The sequence below is a fragment of the Brienomyrus brachyistius genome, chromosome 8, assembly GCF_023856365.1.
Source record: "Brienomyrus brachyistius isolate T26 chromosome 8, BBRACH_0.4, whole genome shotgun sequence".
In the NCBI taxonomy this organism is placed as follows: domain Eukaryota; kingdom Metazoa; phylum Chordata; class Actinopteri; order Osteoglossiformes; family Mormyridae; genus Brienomyrus; species Brienomyrus brachyistius.
In genome coordinates, this window is record NC_064540.1 from 13344003 (window position 1) to 13367811 (window position 23809).

General features: G+C 43.5%; 1 protein-coding gene across 1 annotated transcript in view; it reads right to left on the reverse strand.

The window, feature by feature from the left end:
* Positions 1–23809, reverse strand: part of LOC125746975 (ERC protein 2-like) — a 62287-nt gene that overhangs the window by 24774 nt on the left and 13704 nt on the right. Inside the window, exons 3-10 of the mRNA XM_049021580.1 lie at positions 21713–22117; positions 15547–15621; positions 13109–13264; positions 12100–12267; positions 10610–10777; positions 7546–7683; positions 5209–5349; positions 1708–1848 (exon numbers count right to left, since the gene is read on the reverse strand). Coding sequence (XP_048877537.1) covers positions 1708–1848; positions 5209–5349; positions 7546–7683; positions 10610–10777; positions 12100–12267; positions 13109–13264; positions 15547–15621; positions 21713–22117 — 1392 coding nt within the window. The remainder of the gene's footprint in view (positions 1–1707; positions 1849–5208; positions 5350–7545; positions 7684–10609; positions 10778–12099; positions 12268–13108; positions 13265–15546; positions 15622–21712; positions 22118–23809) is intronic.

Genomic DNA, 23809 nt, shown 5'->3' on the forward strand with positions numbered 1-23809 from the left:
AACATTGTCCTTTGAAACATATTTGAAACATAATGCCCCTAAATCTACGGTACACCAAGAAAATATGTTTGCTTTTATAATGATATTTTGTTTTGCTATTTTTACATATTTTCTGTTTATGAAACTAAGCCTTTTAAAAATTCTTTAACACTGAGTGTTCTTTTTAACAATGATCACTTGACTCTTTTCTGAAAGTCTTATTAATTCATAAATGTATCAAAAACCTTTCAAAATGAAGACCTGTAATGGGTCTGGTAAATACTGAGATGTGATAACTTTTGTAATTAATGACAGTAATATTTCATACCAATAGGATTTGGTTGAACTCCCAAATTTTATTTGACATCAGTGTGAATACAACTATCTTATTGCAAATAATTATGTTAAATGTCAAATGTAACTGTTTCTCTGGGGTGATACAAGACGTGCATGATAAAGTAGACATATAACAGAACAACTCATGCTAACAAACATAATTATGTAACAAAGCATTAATCACTCAGGAAATCATCTAAGTACAGGGATATAAACATTGACCCATGTAGTATAAAGCTTATCTAATATTAGAAAAATGCTCCCTGAGCCAAGAGTTGCAGTGGTTTGGAAAGACAGTGGCTGACAGACAGAGTGACAAGAATCAAAAAAGCAAGGATGACAGAAACAGTGAGAAATGGCAGCATCAGAAAGCAGGAATATACAGAATAGGGATGCCGGTGGGAGGCAGACATAGTAAATAGGGATGTGGCATGAATAGAGATGAAAGGGGCATGATGCAGAGAATACAGGAGACATAGCGAGCAGACATGGCACAGCTATACAATGAAGAGTAGAAATTGGAAGACCTGTATAGATTAGTACAGCAAAAGGAATGGGAACAATAGAGCAGGGTTTTGACGCGAGGAAGAGGCAAAATCAGTCAACGGCGAGATGCTGCGAGACTTTCTAAAGACATATTGGGCAGTATGTGTCTATATATATTTCAAAAGAACAGGATTTGTGTTTTTAAAGAGAAGCGATTTTATTTAATCTGCCTTTCTCGTCTCTGAGAGAATCACCGATGCTTGTCTTAAGCACAGTTTCCGGTGATGGGTAATAATTTGCAAAGTGGAAGCATTTTTTGAGACTTCAGTATCAACATCTGGCTCACTCATGTGGGATTTCAGCCCACATTATCCTGGCCATTCCTGCAGAGGCGATGTAATGTCAATCATAGGAGATAGTCAGCTGATTGTACAAAACTGCTTTCTGAGAAATTTTCTTTATTGCCGGAAAGTCTTTCAACATTACAGATATTTTTAGTAGTTAGCTTGTTTGGCTGCTTAAGAAGCGAGACAAACTGAAATTTCATTGCAACACTGATATGAACTGCCTAATTAAATTGTGTTTTATTGCCTCGGTTGAACAACAACAACAAAAAAAAGCTGCTCAATGGTTACAGGAGCAAATTGAGCAGATGAACGGTACAGCAGCCGAGAGAGTACACCATGCACACGTTTGTTAATTCACACCAGCACTACGAATATGGACAGTGAGGGCTCGGGTTGAGGGTAGGGTAGTTAGGGTAAAGCTTGAATGATCGAAGCCAAACAGCACCACTGGAGTTAAGGTTTGGTGTGGGTGTTTACAATAATATGACAGCAGGTCCCAAGGGCCCTACCGAAGTGTGTGGGGGCCCGGGCTCGGGCCCTGGCCTGCCACCCTACATACCTTCTGTAACTGGGTCTCCAGCTTACTGCACTCCTCCTTCTTCTGCTCTATTGCTATCTCCAGTGACTTCAGGCGGGAGTCCTTTTTCAGGCTAGCTGAAGCCAAGGATGAAGCATGCTCCTTCAAGTCTATTAAGCTGGTCTGAAAAGATACAGAATGACTAGTAAGACTAACCTGGTATACTGTAAATACATTTACAACATCTCAGAGCAGTTTTTCATTTGGAAAAAAAAAACTAGACTGTTAAGTCCCACGATAATTTAGCTTATCAACCTGCAACAGGCCTGAAACCCATAAAGTGATGTTTATTTCACAGTCAGTCTAAAAGTCATTGTTTAATATAAAATCGTAATCATGGTTTTTAAGAGGAAAAACAGAAGTTAATGAACAACCTCTATTGCACAACCAGCTGACTGTGTGCAAAAAAAATAAACGTAATGCAAGGTATACACAATACATTTCAAAACGACACATTGCCAGGCAGTTGCAATGTGATTGTATATTTGATATGATGGTACTTGTGCATTTGAACTTGATCTTCAGATATTTAGTAGAAAAGAATGCTGTCAAGCGCACTGTACATTTCCTCAGACAAGGATATATGCCATCAGTGGTTATAGGAACTAGTTTGGAGACAGGAATTTTTCAGTTATTAATAATTGTCTCCAAGGAAATTGTCTTGTCAATTGTTTCCACACAACTGAAAGACAATGCATATTGTACGTGACACTCATGTGTAAATTGCATCTTTGAATTTGTGGTACAATGATGAATAAAACTGAATACATTAATGTCTCTTGAAATGAGGCTTCATGTTACTCTTCCTCATCGTTTAGTTTTTTACATTCCTCAGCAAAAAATGTACATATAAAATGTTGTTATGAATTGTTTGTTAGTTAAGATTACAGTTTTTTTATTATGACTTAAATGAACATCCAGTTTTTAGATGACTGTCCAACAATCATGCAAATATCAACATAACATTTCAATATGCCTACAGTGGAAACCTACCTGTGATTCTGTTAAAACTAAAAGATGTAAAATGAATTCATTATAAGAAATAATTTGTATTAAAGCTGCATTTTTAACACATGCACATGAACAGAACAAAGCTGAAATGAAAATCTGGAGAACAAGCAAAGGCAGAGTGACTGATAAACTTGATGTTAAAGACACACCCCTCCCCTTGCTAACTGACAGACACACCACCCCTCCCCTTCCTAACTGACACACACACCCCTCCCCTTCCTAACTGACACACACACCCCTCCCTTTCCTAACAGACACACACACCCCTCCCCTTCCTAACTGACACACACACCCCTCCCCTTCCTAACTGACAGACATACTACCCCTCCCCTTGCTAACTGACAGACACAGCCCTCCCCTTACTGACAGACACACCCCTCCCCTTCCTAACAGACACACACACCCCTCCCCTTCCTAACTGACAGACACACCCCTCCCCTTGCTAACTGACAGACACAGCCCTCCCCTTACTGACAGACACACCCCTCCCCTTCCTAACAGACACACACACCCCTCCCCTTCCTAACTGACAGACACACTACCCCTCCCCTTGCTAACTGACAGACACAGCCCTCCCCTTACTGACAGACACACCCCTCCCCTTCCTAACAGACACACACACCCCTCCCCTTGCTAACTGACAGACACAGCCCTCCCCTTACTGACAGACACACCCCTAAACTTCCAAACTGACAGACACACCCCTCCCCTTGCTAACTGACAGACAAACCACCCCTCCCCTTCCTAACTGACAGACACACCCCTCCCCTTCCTAACTGACAGACACACTACCCCTCCCCTTGCTAACTGACAGACACAGCCCTAAACTTCCAAACTGACAGACACACCCCTCCCCTTGCTAACTGACAGACAAACCACCCCTCCCCTTCCTAACTGACAGACACACCCCTCCCCTTCCTAACTGACAGACACACTACCCCTCCCCTTGCTAACTGACAGACACAGCCCTCCCCTTACTGACAGACACACCCCTAAACTTCCAAACTGACAGACACACCCCTCCCCTTGCTAACTGACAGACACACCCCTCCCCTTCCTAACTGACAGACACACCCCTCTCCTTCCTAACTGACAGACACACCCCTCCCCTTCTTAACTGACAGACACACCCCTCCCCTTCTTAACTGACAGACACACCCCTCTCCTTCCTAACTGACACACACACCCCTCCCCTTCCTAACTGACAGACACACCACCCCTCCCCTTCCTAACTGACAGACACACCCCTCTCCTTCCTAACTGACAGACACACCCCTCCCCTTCCTAACTGACAGACACAGCCCTCCCCTTCCTAACTGACAGACACACCACCCCTCCCCTTCCTAACTGACAGACACACCCCTCTCTTTCCTAACAGACACACACACCCCTCCCCTTCCTAACTGACACACACACCCCTCCCCTTCCTAACTGACAGACATACTACCCCTCCCCTTGCTAACTGACAGACACAGCCCTCCCCTTACTGACAAACACACCCCTCCCCTTCCTAACAGACACACACACCCCTCCCCTTCCTAACTGACAGACACACTACCCCTCCCCTTGCTAACTGACAGACACGGCCCTCCCCTTACTGACAGACACACCCCTAAACTTCCAAACTGACAGACACACCCCTCCCCTTGCTAACTGACAGACAAACCACCCCTCCCCTTCCTAACTGACAGACACACTACCCCTCCCAATCCTAACTGACAGACACCCTACCCCTCCCCTTGCTAACTGACAGACACAGCCCTCCCCTTACTGACAGACACATCCGTCCCCTTGCTAACTGACAGACACACCCCTCCCCTTCCTAACTGACAGACACACTACCCCTCCCATTCCTAACTGACAGACACACTACCCCTCCCCTTGCTAACTGACAGACACAGCCCTCCCCTTACTGACAGACACATCCGTCCCCTTGCTAACTGACAGACACACCCCTCCCCTTCCTAACTGACAGACACACTACCCCTCCCCTTGCTAACTGACAGACACACTACCCCTCCCCGTGCTAACTAACAGACATACCCCTCCCCTTGCTAATTGACAGACACACTACCCCTCCCCGTGCTAACTGACAGACACACCCCTCCCCTTGCTAACTGAGACACACCCCTCCCCTTGTTAACTGACAGACACACCCCTCCCCTTACTAACTGACAGACACACCCCTCCCCATGCAGACTGACAGACACAACCCTCCCCTGGCAGACTGACAGATACACCCCTCCCCATGCAGACTGACCGATAAACCTCTCCAAATGCAGACAGACAGACATATCCCCCTCCCCTGGCAGACTGACAGATACACCCCTCCCCATGCAGACTGACCGATAAATCTCTCCAAATGCAGACAGACAGACACACCCCCCTCCCCTGGCAGACTGACAGATACACTTTGCCACATGCATATTTAAACTTCCCCATGCAAACATAAACTTCTGCATGCTGACTGACCTCCTTCTCTGTCAGCTCTACCTGCAGAGAATTAACCTTCTCCTTCAGATCCTTGTTTTCCTGCCTGTATGACTCTGACTCTTCTAGTCTCTCCCGATCCTCTCGCTCCCGCTGCTCTTTCAGCCGCTCGATGATTCGTTCCTGATGCAGAATGCAGGCTTCAGCCCTTCCAGTCAGCTGCAATCTGTCTGCAGTGCTACCCGAACACCAGGCTACCCAGAAGAAGATTTTTCATCCCACTCGAACATCACAACGTGATCCTTCTAGAATGCTAGGTCAGCAGGAAAATAATTTTACCAAGCAATCCAAACATCAGCCCAGAAGGTGAAAAGCTGTGGTTTTCCAAATTACCTGACACAGAGCAGGCAGGACAAACACAGCCCAACATGTCTCAGACTGCTGCCATCTCTTTAACCCTATCTTAGGAATGATACATTCAAACTTTTCAGCTTTAGTTTTTTCTCTTTTGTCTAAATTTTATACATCATTCATGATACCACTTGCTGTTAAGGGAGACGTGGTTAAACTAGCCAATGATTTATGGTGCTCAATAATCGTAGTCACTGGGGGTCTCCTACTTTAATGGTCTCTTATTACTTTCTGTTTCCCCCATAAAGGGAACATGACCCAGTATCCAGTGACCTTTCTTGTCACTGAGGTGCTGCTGAGATGCGTTTTATTAGGCCTCTTAGGTCAGAAATTTGCATAGATACTTATGAGCAGCATATGCTACTACAATTCTTCTTTATGTGGGGTGCAGCTCAACAAGTTAGGGCTCATGTTCAGAAGAGTGTGAGTTTAAATCCCATGACTGGCAGTGTAATTGACTTCTAAGCACTTATACTGAACAAAAATATAAACGCAACACTCTTGTTTCTGCTCCCATTTTTCATGAGATGGACTTAAAGACCTACAATTCATTCCAGATACACAATATTACCATTTCTCTCAAACATTTCTCACAAATCAGTCTAAATGTGTGATAGTGAGCACTTCTGCTTTGCTGAGATAATCCATCCCACCTCACAGGTGTGCCACATCAAGATGCTGATCTGACATCATGGGTAGTGCACAGGTGTACCTTATACTGCCCACAATAAAAGGCCACCCTGGAATGTGCAGTTTTTTGCTTTATTGGGGGTCTGGGGACTCAGAACCGGTCAGTATCTGGTGTGACCACCATTTGCCTCATGCAATGCAACACATCTTCTTCGCATAGAGTTTATCAGATTGTCAATTGTGGCCTGTGGAATGTTGGTCCACTCCTCTTCAATGGCTGTGCGAAGTTGTTGGATATTAGTGGGAACTGGTACACGCTGTCGTATACGCCGGTCAAGCACATCCCAAACATGCTCAACGGGTGACATGTCCGGTGAGTATGCTGGCCATGCAAGAACTGGGACATTTTCAGCTTCCAAGAACTGTGTACAGATCCTTGCAACATGGGGCCGTGCATTATCTGTCTGAGTGGCTGGTCTCAGACGATCTTGGAGGTGAACCTGCTGGATGTGGAGGTCCTGGGCTGGTGTGGTTACACGTGGTCTGCGGTTGTGAGGCCGGTTGGATGTACTGCCATATTCTCTGAAACGCCTTTGGAGACGGCTTATGGTTGAGAAATGAACATTCAATGCACGAGCAACAGATCTGGTTGACATTCCTGCTGTCAGCATGCCAATTGCACGCTCCCTCAATGCTTGTGGCATCTGTGGCATTTTGCTGTGAGACAAAACTGCACATTCCAGGGTGGCCTTTTATTGTGGGCAGTATAAGGTACACCTGTGCACTACCCATGATGTCAGATCAGCATCTTGATGTGGCACACCTGTGAGGTGGGATGGATTATCTCAGCAAAGCAGAAGTGCTCACTATCACACATTTAGACTGATTTGTGAGAAATGTTTGAGAGAAATGGTAATATTGTGTATCTGGAATGAATTGTAGATCTTTAAGTCCATCTCATGAAAAATGGGAGCAAAAACAAAAGTGTTGCGTTTATATTTTTGTTCAGTGTATGTAAGTTGCTCTAGCTAAGGGTGTCTGGCAAGTACCATAAATGTAATTGTATTGCAGATGGGTTCTTATGCGAAACCCCAATTGCTCCAGAAATGCCGGCTGACCAACTTCTCTGACCCAACAACATTCCTCACTTCAGATGACAGCATTTGTCAAATATGCGATTTTATTGGTGATGTTTCAGCTTTTCATTGAATCCTTTGAATTCGGAAAATTAGGGTGGATTGACGCTGCCTATATGTATCCCCAAGAAACTAAAAACCAGAACATGAAACTGCATTGATACAGTTATCTCATCATCCTGATATTTCCTTGTGACTCTACCTTCTGCGCCAAGGCCTCCTCCAGCGTGGCCAACGCAGTGTCGGTGTTGCTGGAGTCGGTCTGCAGCGATTTCACACGGTCCTTCAGGTTGGTCAACTGCTTGTCTTTATCCCGAAGCTGTTCCTGGAGATTCTCAATCTGGGAGGGAACCAATAGAGAAGAGACAACAGAAGAGAAGTCAAATTTATAGATTCACTACCTAAATTAATGTTAAACATGTACAACTTGGTTTAGGATTGATATAAATATCTTGTTATGTTAATAAAGAAGAGCACATATTAAATGAAAGGATCATACCAGAATACCAGGGCTTTAGATAACAGTGCAGTGGTGACATAAGGGGAAGGGGGGGGGGGGGTGGCGGTGTTAGGGGTGCAATGTATATCATGACATGACAATGGACACACCTGCAATAGTCACATTGTGAAACGATGCAATATAAAAAGAAAACTGATAATAAAAAAAGATTTCATCATATGAAATAAGATTAACAGCTTTGAAAAAAAGAACAAAGCAAAAAAAAATATCTGATCCATATGAGAAATTGTGTGTCTGAAATAAGAGTAACAGTCTTCGTTACATTTCATCCCCGTGCTCTGCATGGACAGCGAATTGGCTTCACTAATGCACAAAGTCATAATAAAAGATAAGGAATAATGCTGTGATGTTCACAGACGATTTGTTGGGAAACAAGTCCCTTACAGGAACTAATCACTCATGTTCACCTCTACTTGTCCTCAGCCAAATTTAGCAACATTTTGACCTACGACTGGTATGTGTGCACATATATCAGTCATTGTATTTATACATTTATAATGTATTTGTATTATGCAACTGAAAGGGTCCAGCTATGTACAGTAAGTTGCTAGCTTATGGGAAACGCACCCCAGAACAAGAACAAGAGACCCGAAGGAGGTGGCAAGTGAGTCAATAAGCAAGAGTCTCTCCACTCCTTCGTGTCTCTCATTCTCGTTCTGAACTTGAGACCCAAAGGAATGAGTCGGTGAACGAGAGTGAGTCGGTGAACAAGAGACTCAGATAGGCTACTAAACGAGAGAGCCATACCTCAGTTGTGACTGAAAAACACCGTCTACTGGTGTAGTATATAGAGTACATATTGAGTGACATCTTGTATCCTGTACAGTATGCTGCAATTGCATTTTAGAGATACAACATTTTCACAATTTAAAATGATTTTAACCAAGGTTTGTAAGTGATTTTAACCAATGTTAGTTTGTACTTCTTAGTTGACTATGTGATGAGCTGCTAGGTTTGCATTTTTAACAAACATTAGTAGCTAAGGTACAATGTTGAAAGACTTTGATTATAATTCAATGACAAATATTATTTTTCTCATATGAGTAATTGGTGCCCTGCCTTGTGCCCATTGCTTCCGGGATAGGCTCCGGACCCCCCGCGACCCAGTAGGATAAGTGGTTTGGAAAATGGATGGATGGATGGACTTATTGGTGGCATTTAGCGTACTCCTTAGCACTAGTCAGTCTAAATAATAGGCAATTTTTTGACACAAATGTTTCAGATCTATTTTATGTAAAACAGAAAGTGCTACTGAACGAGTTACTGAATGAATTAGGAAAACTGAATCAAACAAACAGTGTCCCAAAATAGAGTCATTTCGGCATCACTAATAAGAAACACGGTATTATTTATTTATTGGGGGCAGGGGGTCGGACGGGGAGGATCCCCCCTATTTCCAATCTCCCAATTACTGTATGCCTCAGTTCCCCAGGAGTACAAGAAAGTATGCATGCACCAGTGCAATTAATCCACCCATCCATCCATCCATCCATCTTCTACCACTTTTCCGTGTTGGGTCGCGGGGGCAGCAGTCTAAGCAGGGAGGCCCAGACTTCCCTCCCAGAGGGACATGCCCGGAACACCTCACCAGAGAGGCGTCCTGGAGGCATCCTGACCAGATGCCCGAGTCTCCTCATCTGGCTCCTCTCAATGCGGAGGAGCAGTGGCTCTACTCTGAGACTGAGCTCCTCACCCTATCTCTAAGGAAGAGCCCAGCCACCCTGCAGAGGAAACCCATTTCGGCCACTTGTACTCGCGATCTCGTTCTTTCAGTCACCACCCATAGCTCATAGCCATAGGTGAGGGTAGGAACGTAGATCGACTGGTAAATCGAGAGCTTTGCCTTTTGGCTCAGCTCCTTCTTTACCATGAGAGACCAATGCAGCCCCCGTATCACTGTTGACGCTGCACCGATCCTCCTGTCGATCTCCCGCTCCATCCTCCTCTCACTCGTGAACAAGACCCCGAGATACTTAAACTCCACTTGGGGAAGGACTCCCTCCCTGACCCGGAGAGAGCACTCCACCCTTTTCCGGCTGAGGTCCATGGTCTTGGATTTGGAGGTGCTGATTTTCATCCTAGCTGCTTCACACTCGGCTGTGAACTGCTCCAGTGAGAGCCGAAGGTCACGGTCCAATGAGGCTAACAGAACCACATCATCTGCAAAAAGCAGAGACCTAATCCTGAGGTCACCGAACCGGACACCCTCAACGCCCTGGCTGCGCCTAGAAATTCTGTCCATAAGTTATGAACAGAATCGGTGACAAAGGGCAGCCCTGGCGGAGTCCAACCCTCACTGGAAACAAGTCCGACTTACTGCCAATAATGCGGACCAAACTCTGACACCGGTCGTACAGGGACCGAACAGCCTTTATAAGGAAACCCGGTACCCCATACTCCCGTACCACTCCCCAAAGGACTCCCCGAGGGACATGATTGAATGCCTTCTCCAAGTCCACGAAACACATGTACACTGGTTGGGCAAACTCCCATGAACCCTCCAAGACCCTGCCGGGAGTACAGAGCCAACCCTCCACCACCCCGGTCTGCCAAACCAAACATAAGGATTGCAGATGTAAATAGAATAAAACACAAGGATTGCAAATAACTCTAAATAGTAAATCAAGAGCTTTTGTCTTTAAAGTTTTTAAATACTTTTGTTATCTTTGTAACCAGAATAACATGATAAAATGAACAGGCTGAGAAACCAAGGAAATGAGATGATACCAGATGTTGTAAGACCCACCTTCTTCTGAAGGACATTGATCTTCCTTTCCTTGACTTCATGCATGTCTTTCATGTCCCGGATCTCTCCGGCCAATGTGCCTTTCTCCTCTGTGAGGTCCTGAAGCTGTTTTGTCTTCTTGTTCAGGAAGGCTTCTTTCTCCTCCAATCTCAGCCTCAAAGCATCCACCTAGGTAAGAATCAACAGTATTACTTCATGGCTACTACGTATAACATAAATAATCTACTACATCTACCTACAGTACTTAAAGTCAGCTAGACAGAGCATCTGTCTTTTCGTAAATTTGTAATTCCCTGGTGACGGTTTTAATGCACAAACGAACACAGACTTAACATGGGCGACATGGTGGTGCAGTGTTGCCTCACGCCTCTGGGACCCGGGTTCAAGTCTCCGCCTGGGTTACATGTGTGTGCCTGTTCTCCCCATGTTGTTGTGGGGTTTTCTATGGTTCCCCCCCACAGTCCAAAAACATGCTGAGGCTGATTGGAGTTACTAAATTGCCCGTAGGCGTGCATGTGTGAGTGAATGGTGTGTGAGTGTGCCCTGCGATGGGCTGGCCCTCCCATCCCTGCCTCGTGCCCATAGGCTCCAGATAAGCGGTTTGGAAAATGAATGGAAATGTGGCTATATAAGAGTCAGATATGTTACAGTATCCCAGCACAAACAAACAGCACTCAGTTCTCATCATGGATAATACTACTGCTTGTGTAATGAAGGGAAAACTGTATTATTCAGTCAAAATTTTGTTTTGTTTGTTTGGTAATATTTATTAGAAGGATTTCCTCAGATTAATAACCTTATGACCGGATTTACAGTATTCCTTCATCAATATGGCATTTCCATTTCATTAGATTTCTAATTTTGTACTATACTTCATGCCACAATTTTTATGTAAACTATCTCAATAGCAATAGATGTATGACGATAGAAGCATAATGTTTCTTGGGACGAATCAAAAAGCCATGGATGTGTCATCTGCATTCTCACTACCAGAAGAAAAGTATTGCAGTGTAATTGCAGTCACTTTTAAAAAGTGATATCACTCAAAAAAGAATCTTCCTTCATTTGTACAGTTCAGGACGTCACCACTGCTTAAAATGACTAATTAATATAAACTTTTGATCCCTTTATGGAAAGCAAAATTCAAAATTTTGAGATGCAAGCCTTAGCTAACTAGTAAACCACACTGCACATTTTAAGACGAAAATGCTAATGATGTGTAGAGACACACTCTCAATGTTTACAGGAAGATATCCCTGCATCAACATATGACAGCCATGTCATTCACTGTGTATTTACAAGTGTCCTTCAATGGGAGTTACATTTGTCCTTGACATCCAACAAGCTCCAGCAACTTTTTCTCAAGCTTATCAATATGCCTATATACAGGGTTTTATAAGCTGTTAATAGCAGAATCATTAGTTGTCCAGAGAGTTGTATTCTATACAATGTTATCAGCTGTTATAGTGAGGTTTATAAGGGAAGCTTACTTCAGTTTGAAGAATAGCAGCCCGCTGTTCTTTGGCAGTCAGAGATTCCTTTAGCACCTCGATATGTTGCTTGCAGTCCGAGTTTTGATTGTTCAGCGTCTCAAGTTTTGTTTGTAAGGCAAGGAGCTCAGACTCCTTCTTCGACACCTCGAGCTTCAACTGATCGATCTGCAAGTTACAAAGGAAGCTCAAAAGAGGCGATCGAGAGACGATTCCGCTGCACGGCTAACAGTGAAAGTGGGGGAGAATGGCCGCCTCTGGACCTAAAGTGCTGAGTGGCGGCAATTACCAGAGGCAGGGCTGCCAATTCACCACAGGCATGGTCAAAGCACTCTGAACATCTCACGTCATTATCAGAAATGTATGGCCCTAAGGCAAACTACACATAACTAAAATTATTCCATCCATCTATTCATCCATCCATTCATCTTATACCCACCTGTCCTAATTTTAAGATACACCACAAAAATGAAAGCTTATAATTCATAACACCCAGCATTTTCACTGCAAAATTCACCATCACTGATGGCATTACTACTGAACAAACAGCAGGTTAAATAACAACCAGTTCAAGAAGTGAAACCAGCTGAGCACTGGTGAACAAACCAGCCTGGAAGGCAATTTATCTTCTAGAGTGATACAAACTGCCTCGTTAATTAAAATAGATTTTCTGCCACTAAATCCTGAAAAAGCGCAATATATTAAACCCTATGAATATAAAAGCTACAAAAACAGAAATCTTACAAATTGTATTTTTTCTCCCACCTTAAGCAATAATGGGCTGACTCAATAGTTGTAGCTGCTGTTTTTTGGACTGTAAGAAGTAATCCAGTGGCACAGGGTATGACTATTCTTTAACACAGAGACGGAACTTATTGATTGTTGGTCAACATTCTGCAATTTTTACAAAAACGATAAATGTCATGTAAATTCTGTGACAGCTCTTCCCTATAAAGATTATTGCACACTGAAATAACATTGCCAGGGTTCAGAAAAGGCAGTAATGCACCTTGGTCTTCATGAACTTGGAGTGGTTTTTGTAGACCTCCATTTGTTTGATCTCTTCCTCCCGATCCTCTGTGTTCAGGAGCCCGTTTGCCTTCAGCAACTGGATCTCATCCTCCAGGTCACGGATATTCCTCTCCAAAGATGCAATCTTAGTATCCTACATGAGTCACAAGACACATACTGCCAAACGTACCACAAAAAAATCCTGTAAGAGATATTAAGCTTGAAACAAAGTGCAATGAATCAAATATTATAAAGCATTCCACAGTGATACATTTCTTCACACATATAACCTGGAGCCAAAGAGAGGCAGCAATCGTGCACGAAACATATGACGCAACATACCATACGACACAGCTCTAATTACCATTTGGTGGATGAACCTTCATAAGTTCAGACTGGAAGCATAGACGCACAGACGGTGATGCTCTGTCTGAGAGCGCAGCATCCGCTCGGCCATAAGCTCTGCCTCCAGCCAGCTCTTTAAATAAGTAATAGCACGCCTCTTGGATTTGGCATGCTACATCTCCCGGTCCTGTGAGGCTTGATGTCTCCCTCATTCTCCAGAGAGTATAGCTGGGTCATCGCTAAAGGCAGCTTGAAACACGACAAGCTCAACAGGTCTGAGAGAGCCTCAGTACCAGGGAATGGAGAAGCATGTGGAGACTCTGACTCTTAAACAAGAGCTTCTTTTTTGAGATTTTGCTTCCTTAATCGTTACGACGTGGTATGTAGAACTCGATTGCATCATCCCAGTATTTAATTCAAGCTAATGACCTCTCTTTTAGATATGCACTTACGGCATTACTTGCATTTGCCAATTTGAAAATGCAATATTGTTCTCTGCTCTCAGCCTCAGTTCCTGGCAGAGTTCCTGGACAGAAAGGTCAGCTTATTGACTAACTGTGCTTCTCTCCTGGCTCCACTTCCCACTTCCCCCAAGACTTGAGAATACTCCAAGAAATACGTGAAGGAAAACCCTGCTTTCCTGCACATTCTTAGGAATAGACAGTTTACTTGCGATGTGTTTCCTTGGACCAGATATGCAGATGGATTTTGGGTTTCTTGAACATTTAGCATCCGGCTAATTTGTTTGTGTGGAACACAAAAGATTCGCTATGATTCAGTTAGCATCTTTCTATTCCATTTCCACAGTTTGCAGAAGGGAAGGTTTGTCCCTCATGAATGATGCAGAATGCATGACATCATTCATCTGAGACCTAGGCCTTAGCTGGAGGTGAAGTCAAGCCCTTCTTTATGAAGGTTTAACACATACTCAGCTGGCTATACTCAAAACTAGTTGTATTAACTGTTTTTTACTTAGGATAACCAACAAATTATACAAATAAGTAAGCATTACACAGGCCATAATACAAATCATATTCTTTAGCTGTTAACAAATTGACTAATTAAATGTTATTACGATGGTAGCAAATTAAAGCAACACAAAAACAAAATACAAATATTATAAATTTAAATTAAAAAGTGGACTATGGTATTTTAGGTTTGTAAGTGAAATATGTACACTACTTTCAGAACTAAGTGTCAGTGTTTTGTGATGGAAGTGAGATTTGGCATGTCTTCTCAATATGATGAAAAACAAATGGTAATTTCTGGAAATTCAAGACAAATGCTTGACAACCATAATACCTTTTTTGTAACATTTCTTTAAACCTACCAACAATGTGTTATTGTTATAAGCTAAACAAAAATGACAGAAAAGCTGTAATACCACCAAGTCCTGTGGTCACTTAGCTTGCATATGATGTACTCACCCAGTTATTTCAAAACCCATCTTCTCCTTAAATACAAGACCACAGACTTATCTTGAGCACTTCGACATATATTCCCCTGTGACTAATATAGTAACAAAGCTCTGTTTGGCTGCTTCAAAAATAGCAAAAACAACATGTGAAGCCAGAGACTTTTGTTCGAGAACTAAACAGAAGTTCACCATTCAAAAGAAAAACATAGTGGCTACAGGACATTCTAATTATAAGCACCAGCTCTTACCATCACTGCACCTGTAGCCAGCCTCAATGCCGTCCCACTGTTAGCAGGGAGAGGTAGCTTTGAATTCCTTTCTGAGCCATGTGATCTGCCCCTGTTTCTCGCCCTTTTGCTGCTGCTGGGCTGTATTTCTGCTGAGGCTAAAAATCTACCTCCCCCTCGCTTTTTCTCTCTGGTAATTTGCCTTGGGCCCAATACTGAGCCGTCACTCTTCCTTCCATCTATCAGCCGCACTAACTTACACAAGACATCTGAGCAACCCCCTCTTTGGCTCCCACTAGCACTAACATTGCATTACACTGGTGGGTATAAACATTTCATATTCATAGAAATGAACTTTTACTTTATTTCTTATACTGTAGGTTTGTGTTTCCAGGTTTCTCTGGGTTTTAATGAAAGCCACAGCTCATTGATAGCCTGGGTCCTCACCTTCATCTCCAGAACAGTCTGCAGGGCTTTGGTTTTAGCTGGATCCTGGTGGAGTTGATTTCGTCGATGCAGCTCCTGTAAAACACACAACAATAATGTGTTTGAGTTAGCAATAATATTAGCATTTACATTTCCTGATATGTGAGTCATGGTTGGATCATTAGCAATACCATTCTCTATCCACTCACCCTTTCACCAACAACTACACAACTACTCCTGACCGCTTTGTAGCATCAAGTGCTGATGTAGATAATTAGAAAGGAGACCTTCCCTATAAATGTGCATGACAAACAGGAAACACCAAATATGGAGCCAAAATAACTACTGTTTCTGTTCAGACCATCAATGCCTTTTCCCTCCTACCTACTTTCTGATCTATCAAAACTTTGGCCAGACATCCACCTCTGTATTTCCAATCTCTGTCAAAATAACACCCATAGACTTCTTTCAAACAGCATAATCTTAGCATTCCAGGGAGAATTTGGTACTCATATACCAAGATCACCTACACAAATTTTCAAATGAAAATTTCTTTTGGATATTACAGATCTGTTACTAAATTTCTAAACTAATACAAAGGCAACAATGTTAGGAAAGGTAAAAAATACAGCAATATATAATATCTAAAGCAATATCTAAAGCAATATATAACCTGACAGTAGTGAACCATACTCTGAAATACATTCTTAAGCATTATTCGACTGTTCTGTAATGAGCAGATGGGTGACACAGTGACTCACTAGTCCACACCCTAGGGATTGAAGTTTGATTCCCATCCTCGGTTCTGTGTGTGTGGAGTTTGCACGTTGCCCACACACTTTCCAATGGTAGCGAATACGAGGATTTCCTTCCACGATCCAGAAACCACTAATCAGGTGAAATGAACTGGTGAATTTAAATTTCCGATCCGCAGTGTCCTCTGCCTTAGGTTAGACTCCAGGATGATTGTGGCCCTACAACTGATGCTGATATTTGGTATGTATTTCACCATTTAGGTAATACAGATAATTTGACAATTCTAGCACACTGTGAGCTGAGCTACTGTACATCCGGTTCACATCTCCTCATGTGGACAGAGCTTCCCAGGCCTCATTTCACGCATTGATGCCTCCTGAAAAGCCCAAGGGCTGCGCCCAGCACAAGCGGCGCCCTTTGACACGCCGAGAGGGTGCTGATGTGCAGCTGGCCACTGGTGTGTTGAAAGACTAAAATATTTCACTCTTGTGATAAAAATGCATACAAAGGGCACTGGGAGCAAATGATATCTAAGGACAGAAACACCATTTGATATAAAACTTATCCTGAGCAGAACTGCATGCTAATTGACAGGCATAATTTTGAAGGAGGTGTGAAACCGCTGTATCAATCACAATAAGCTATTTAATTCCATTTCAGTTTAAACTATGTAATGTTCCCACCTGTTTCAACAATATGAAAGTTTAGGTCAAGGCATTACATACTGTAGAATCCCAGAATTCAGAGTTGAAAATCAAAACATTCACAGTGTTTCTCGGGCAAGCAGATGTTACCTGTTTTATTTAATTTCACAAAACTGCCAGGTGCATGTATACATGGGATAAGAAGAGCATAATTTGCAATATTTCTTTTGTTTTATTGAAGATTTATACCTTAAAATCTTACGATCAGTCATGCAGTTGGAATCAAATAGTGTTTCGATCCTCCTCTTGAGTACATGCAATTATATGTACATGTGGTATATGCTATTAATCTCAAAGGTGTGTGATTGAAAAAATAATCATTTAACATTCCTTCTTATAATCCATCCATCCATCCATCCATCCATCCATCCATCCATTTTCCAAGCCGCTTATCCTACTGGGTCGCGGGGGGTCCGGAGCCTATCCCGGAAGCAATGGGAACAAGGCACCTTCTTATAATCCATCCATCCATCCATTTTCTAAACCGCTTATCCTATTGGGTTCGGGGGGTCCGGAGCCAATCCCAGATGCAATGGGAACAAGGCACCTTCTTATAATATTCAATTCAATTTTATTTGTATAGCGAATTTTCACAACATTGCATTGTTTCAAAGCGCTTTACATTATCCCAGCCCAAAGCTCGTAGTGAGAAAACCAGAGGCGGCAGTGGAAAGGAAAAACTGCCCATAATATATACAGTAAACACCATATGTTATGGTGATATGCAGTGTTTGTGTTTTGTGTAAAGCAATAAGGATATAAAAAATACACAATTTGTTGCATTGTTATTATGATTTTTTTACCCATTTCCACTATTAAGTAACCAAAAATCAGTAATACAAAACTACATGTTTTTAAATCATTCAACATTATTGCATGTAACCCACAGTAAAAAAAATCAATGTGCATGATAAGATGTATATTTCTGCTCAGGTTTATTTGCCATTTCTTTTTGTTTATTATAGAATAAAAAAAAAACATTAAAAAATGAGTAACCCAGAGGTAAAATTGGCAGCTTAAACAATGACGCTGTGCAATTTGAGTTTAACTTTAAACTAATTTAAAAAATCCGACTAAACTGAGGTTACGGTAATGAGGTCAAAACCATAACTCTACATACTCCCCTTTGTGTTACTACTACTGTTATAAGTTTTAATATTAGCTTGGTACGATTAATCCTGATTATGACAGAAAAACTGAGTGATTAAGTAGTTTTTTGTAATCTATATATACATACAGTTTCAAAATGGAAGTTTTATAACTGAGTACAACAGATCAATAAGAAGGACCAACTGGAATTTTGCCTCGAGATAAAGTTTCCGAGCATTTAACTGCAGTCATATCCCAATGATGGCATCTGCTGTATAAAGTACTGCCACAAAAGCCTGCCGGACTATGCACTCATCTATCCTATTCAGTGTCGCAGGAGGTCCAGAGCCTATCCCGCAGGCTATGAGTGCAAGGCAGGGAGCAACCCGGGACGAGGCACCAACCCATCGCAGTACATTTACTATAATACATGAATTGAGAGCTTTCCCAAAATAATATCTGAGTAGACAAATATCTCTAGATCTGCTGAAAATCCCTGTTGTCTCCCTAACCTCAAATTTTCCTTTGATATACTTCTTCAACTCCAGAATACATTTTTGTTATTTTTGTGCGTGTTTTTGTAATTTGATTCATGTAATTTCAGCAAGCTGTTTCTGCCAAGGGTCACGGGAAACTGCAGGTATCATGCTTTTAGCGACCACAGAACTGAAGGCGGGCAGCATTACAGCAGCGGGACAGTGAGAATCGACACCAGCAGAATTTCAACAAAGCCAGATGGAACAAGCTGTGAAGAACATAACCCCAGTCCTCATATGGTTGAGAAAAGAGACTGGAATGAATGCAGGCAACCTGAACTAACATCTGCCCTCTAGTGACTTGGCATGAAATTCTTGTTCATTCCTAACACCACCTCCAACATACACAGCCATTATTCCAAAAAACCAACCCTAAGGTGCACAGCCATCATTCCTGACACCACCCCCAACGTGCACAGCCATCATTCCTAACACCAACCCTAAGATGCACAGCCATCCTTCCTGACACCATGCTCAACATGCACAGCCATTATTCCTGACACCACCCCCCAACATGCACAGCTGTCATTCCTAACACCACCCCCAACGTGCACAGCCATCATTCCTAACACTAACCCTAATGTGCACAGCCATCATTCCTAACACTAACCCTAATGTGCACAGCCATCATGCCTGACACCACGCTCAACGTGCACAACCATCAGTCCTGACACCACCCATCAGCTCCAGCATACTGGCACCACCGTTCAAAAACTCATCAATACAGTACAATAGTGGCGGGGGGCGCTACAAAAGGGGCTCTGAACGGCCCCCTCCCTCCACCACAATGACCCTCATTCGTTCTGAGCGGGACGTTAACAAGATGCTCAAGCGTCAGAAACCCCGCAAAGGAGCCGATCAGGACTCCCCCGCCACACTGGAGCATAGTGCTCACCAACTGTCTCTGGTGCTCACAGATACCTGGAACACCTCCCTTGCCATGTGCCAGACCATGTGCCACCATCATTCCTATCCCCAAAAAGCGCAGGATCACAGGACTGAGCAGCTACAGACCCATCGCCATGACCTCAGTAGTAATGAAGTCACTTGATTGTCTTGTACTATTTCATCACAGATCTATCACCAACTCTTTCCTGAACCCAATGCAGTTTGCATACAGACCCAATAGGTCCACAGACAATGCTGTCAACACAGCTCTTCAGCTCATCCTCCAACACTTGGATTCATCCCCCCAACCCCCCCCCCCCCCCCCCCCCCCCCCCCGCCGCCCCACCCGGGTGTGCTGGACTCCACCTGCAGGTAGATCACCGACTTCCTGTTCAACAGGAAGCAGCATGTTAAACTGGGGAAGCACATCTCTGACCTTAATTGGTTCCTCTTAAGGCTGCGTACTGTTACCCTTGTTGTTCTCCCTGTATACTAACAGCTGCACCTCCAGTCATGAGTCCATCAAGCTACTGAAGTTTGTGGACGACACCACCCACATTGGATTAATCTCTGGTGGGGATGACTCCATCTACAGGAGGAAAATTCATCGTCTGGTAGCCAGAATAACTTGGAGCTCAACACTCTACAGACAGCGGAGATGGTAGTAGGCCCAGTTCCACCGCATCCCCCCGCCCCACAACCTTTTGTGAATCTCCGGTCAACACAGTTGAGTACTTGCATTTCCCGGGCATCGTCATCTCTCAGGACCTTAGATGAGAGCTGATCAAAAAATCCAACAAAGGATGCACTTTCTACAGCAGCTGAAATTGTTCAGTCTGCCAAGGTCAATGATGGTGCACTTTTACACAGCCATCGCTGAGTCCATCCTCATCTGCTCCATCACCGTCTGGGATGCCACTGCCAAGGACAAGGACAGACTGCAGCGTATCATCTGCTCTGCAGAGAAGGTGATTGGCTGCAACCTGCTATCCCTACAGGAACTATACTCCTCCTGAGCCCTGACGCAGGCAAGAAAGATCACAGCCGGAGTGTTTCTAGAACTGCTTTCCAGCAAAAGACTCAGGACTATCAAGACCAGAACTACATGCCACAAAAGCAGCTCCTTCCCTTCAGCAGTTGAACTTACTAACATACTGACGCTATCATATATAGAGTATAAAAATATGAAAATAAACCTGAAACCAACAAGAATTGGTCACCAAAAGACATTAGCATTCCACTGCATGGAACACCACGTGAACACCAGCTCACAGGAACACAGATAATCAGTTCTGTTTGGCTATATTTTGTTTTGGGTAACTTTTGAATTCCTCTTTTGCTTTAAAAATATTGCAATATTTGTCCCAAAAAATTCACATCATGATATTTGAAATTGAGGGGTAGCATGGTGGTGCAGTGGTTAGCACTGTTGCCTCACACCTCTGGGACCTGGGATTGAGTCTCACGTGGGTGGAGTTTGCATGTTCTCCCTATGTTCTCATGGGGTTTCCGTCAGGTGCTTCGGTTTCCCCCCACAGTCCAAAGACATACTGTACTGAAGCTAACTGGAATTGCTAAATTGCCCGTAGGAGTACATGTGTGAGTGTGCCCTGTGATGGGCTGCCTCCCCTGCCCCCCCTGTCCTTGGTGGTTCCCTGCCTCGTGTCCATAGCTTCCGGGTTAGGCTCCGGACTCCCCGCGACCCAGAAGGAAAGCAGTTTGGCAAATATTTGGATATTTGAAATTTTTCCAATACTGTGTGGCCCTACTAAGCAGCATACTTATAACTAAAAAACAGATATAAGCAAAATATATTTTCTTGTATTTAACCTGTAACTTCACTGGTATGTTCAGTAAAATGGATGAAATTAAACTTCAAATTCCAAAGAGTGACCAATATCAAAACCAGATTTTCCAAGGACCAATTTAAATCCATGTAATCCCATTACAGGAAGCTGTTTTCTTCTTCTTCAATGACCTCGGAAACACCCAAGAGACTCGTACTAGCTTTCATACTCAAATAGCAAATGGGAAATGGTGCATTATATTGTATTTATATTAAATATTTATGGCTTCAGAGTTTAGGAATTGACATTTAAGTTATTAGATATTTTGGTTTTGTATTTTATAAATTCTTATGTATCGTTTATGTATCTATCAAGAATACAAAGAAGCATTACTAGGTGGGATCTTTCTTGGCTCGGGAGCACACACCTCTCGGAGCTGCATGTTCTCCTTCTCCTTCTGGTCCAGCACCACCTCTAGGTGGCAGAGCTGCGAGTCGGCATCGGCCAGCCTCCGTGAGCGCTCACTGGCATCACCGCCCAGCCCCTTGCTCTGCAGCATCTCCAGCAGCTTCTTGATGGACTCGTCTCGCGCTCCCAGCGTCTGTTTCTGCGTCTCGATGCGCAGCTCCATCTCCTCCAGTGTCTTGCGCAGCAGGAAGAGCTCCTTGGCCTGCCGCTCGTGCTCGGCCTGCAGCCGCCGGAAGTTGTCCTCAGTCAGCTCGATGGTGGCATGCTCTGCGCTGCGGCCTGCGCTCTCCTGTTGCAGCAGTAGGTTCAGGTCCCTCTGGGTGCGCAGCTCGTCCTGCAGGGCCTGGATAGTCATCTGGAGGTGCTGTAGGAAGAGGACTGAGTATCAGGCTCCTACAACAGAACACTAACCCAGACCCTAACCCTACAGCATGGGAACAGGGCCTGAACACACTCCAATGCCCTGTAATTGATTCCTGAAGGGTCCCACTTTAGAAGGTGCATCCCTCTATAAGTTCATGTGTCCCACTACATACACTATCAATTACCTAGTAATAGTGATACATCATTCATCACTGAGGGCAGATTGTGCTTTCACATATCCCATCTTACTCTCCAGGCTCTATTTTGACAGTCTAACAAAAGCTTAAAGCGTAAGGTGCAATTAAAATTTATGGGCGTGTTCAAATCTATTTTACTATTTTGAAGCAGAAAAAAATACCTTTCGCTAGCGCAAGCCACAAAAAGGTTGTCCTAACCCTCTCCATTAACCCTGCCCGCCCCCTGCTTTGAGACTCAAATCTTAAAATTTGGACAGTGTGACCTGGGACTTGCATCCTACTCATTTGACTTCCGCTGCTGCCCCCTGGAGGATGGATTCCCCTTTGACTTTGATTCCTCCCAAGGTTTCTTCCTACTAGTTTTTCCTTGCCACTGTCACCTCTGGCTTGCTCACTGGGGGCTTAGGGCAAGGATAATGTAAAACACTTTGAGAAAAAGTTATGTTGTGAAAATTCACTATACAAATAAAACTATACAAATGCGCTGAGCACTTGAGTAGTGTTCTTTGTATGCGGAATAAAGAGTTATCTGGATTTAATTGTTGACAGTTTGACAACATTCCTGGTTTTTCAGTTCTTCGATAATCTTGTTGATTGTCACAGAAACCAATGCATAAGCTCACGCCTCTGCGGAGCAGATTTATTCAAAGTCAACAAGATTAGATCACAGATATAAATATAGCTCTGTCCACTCAGGAAACTTATCGAGCCATGTCTGTACTTTCCTTATGAGAGGAACTGATTGCAGTTGGCGTGATCATATTAAGATGAGCATGTTTTTTGTCAATATAACTGTATTACAAAATACTGGAGTACAAATATATAAACAAGAAAAATGTGAAAAAATACAGTATGAGACAAGAACTGAAGTCCATCAACTAAACATTAGTCCTTGGATGAAATAAAAGAGTTATGTTTTCCAAATGTAAATTGTCATAAAGTAACTATTCAAGTGTTTATGCTTCATCAATGTTAATTCCTATTTTCACAGTAGAACCTTGGAACTCCAACACCTCTTAACTCGACCAATTCGGACATTGAACATCCATCCATCCATCCATTTTCCAAACCGCTTATCCTATTGGGTCGCGGGGGGTCCGGAGCCTATCCCGGAAGCAATGGGCACGAGGCAGGGAACAACCCAGGATGGGGGGCCAGCCCATCGCAGGGCACACTCACACACCATTCACTCACACATGCATACCTATGGGCAATTTAGCGACTCCAATTAGCCTCAGCATGTTTTTGGACTGTGGGGGGAAACCGGAGTACCCGGAGGAAACCCCACGACGACATGGGGAGAACATGCAAACTCCACACACATGTGACCCAGGTGGGGACTCGAACCCGGGTCCCAGAGGTGTGAGGCAACAGTGCTAACCACTGCACCACCATGCCGCCCCTCGGACATTGAACAGGTCTGTTTAATTGTTTTTGATTTGCACCTTAACCGAAGTCATGGAACTCGACTGTTCCTGCTAAAACTTGTATGGGTC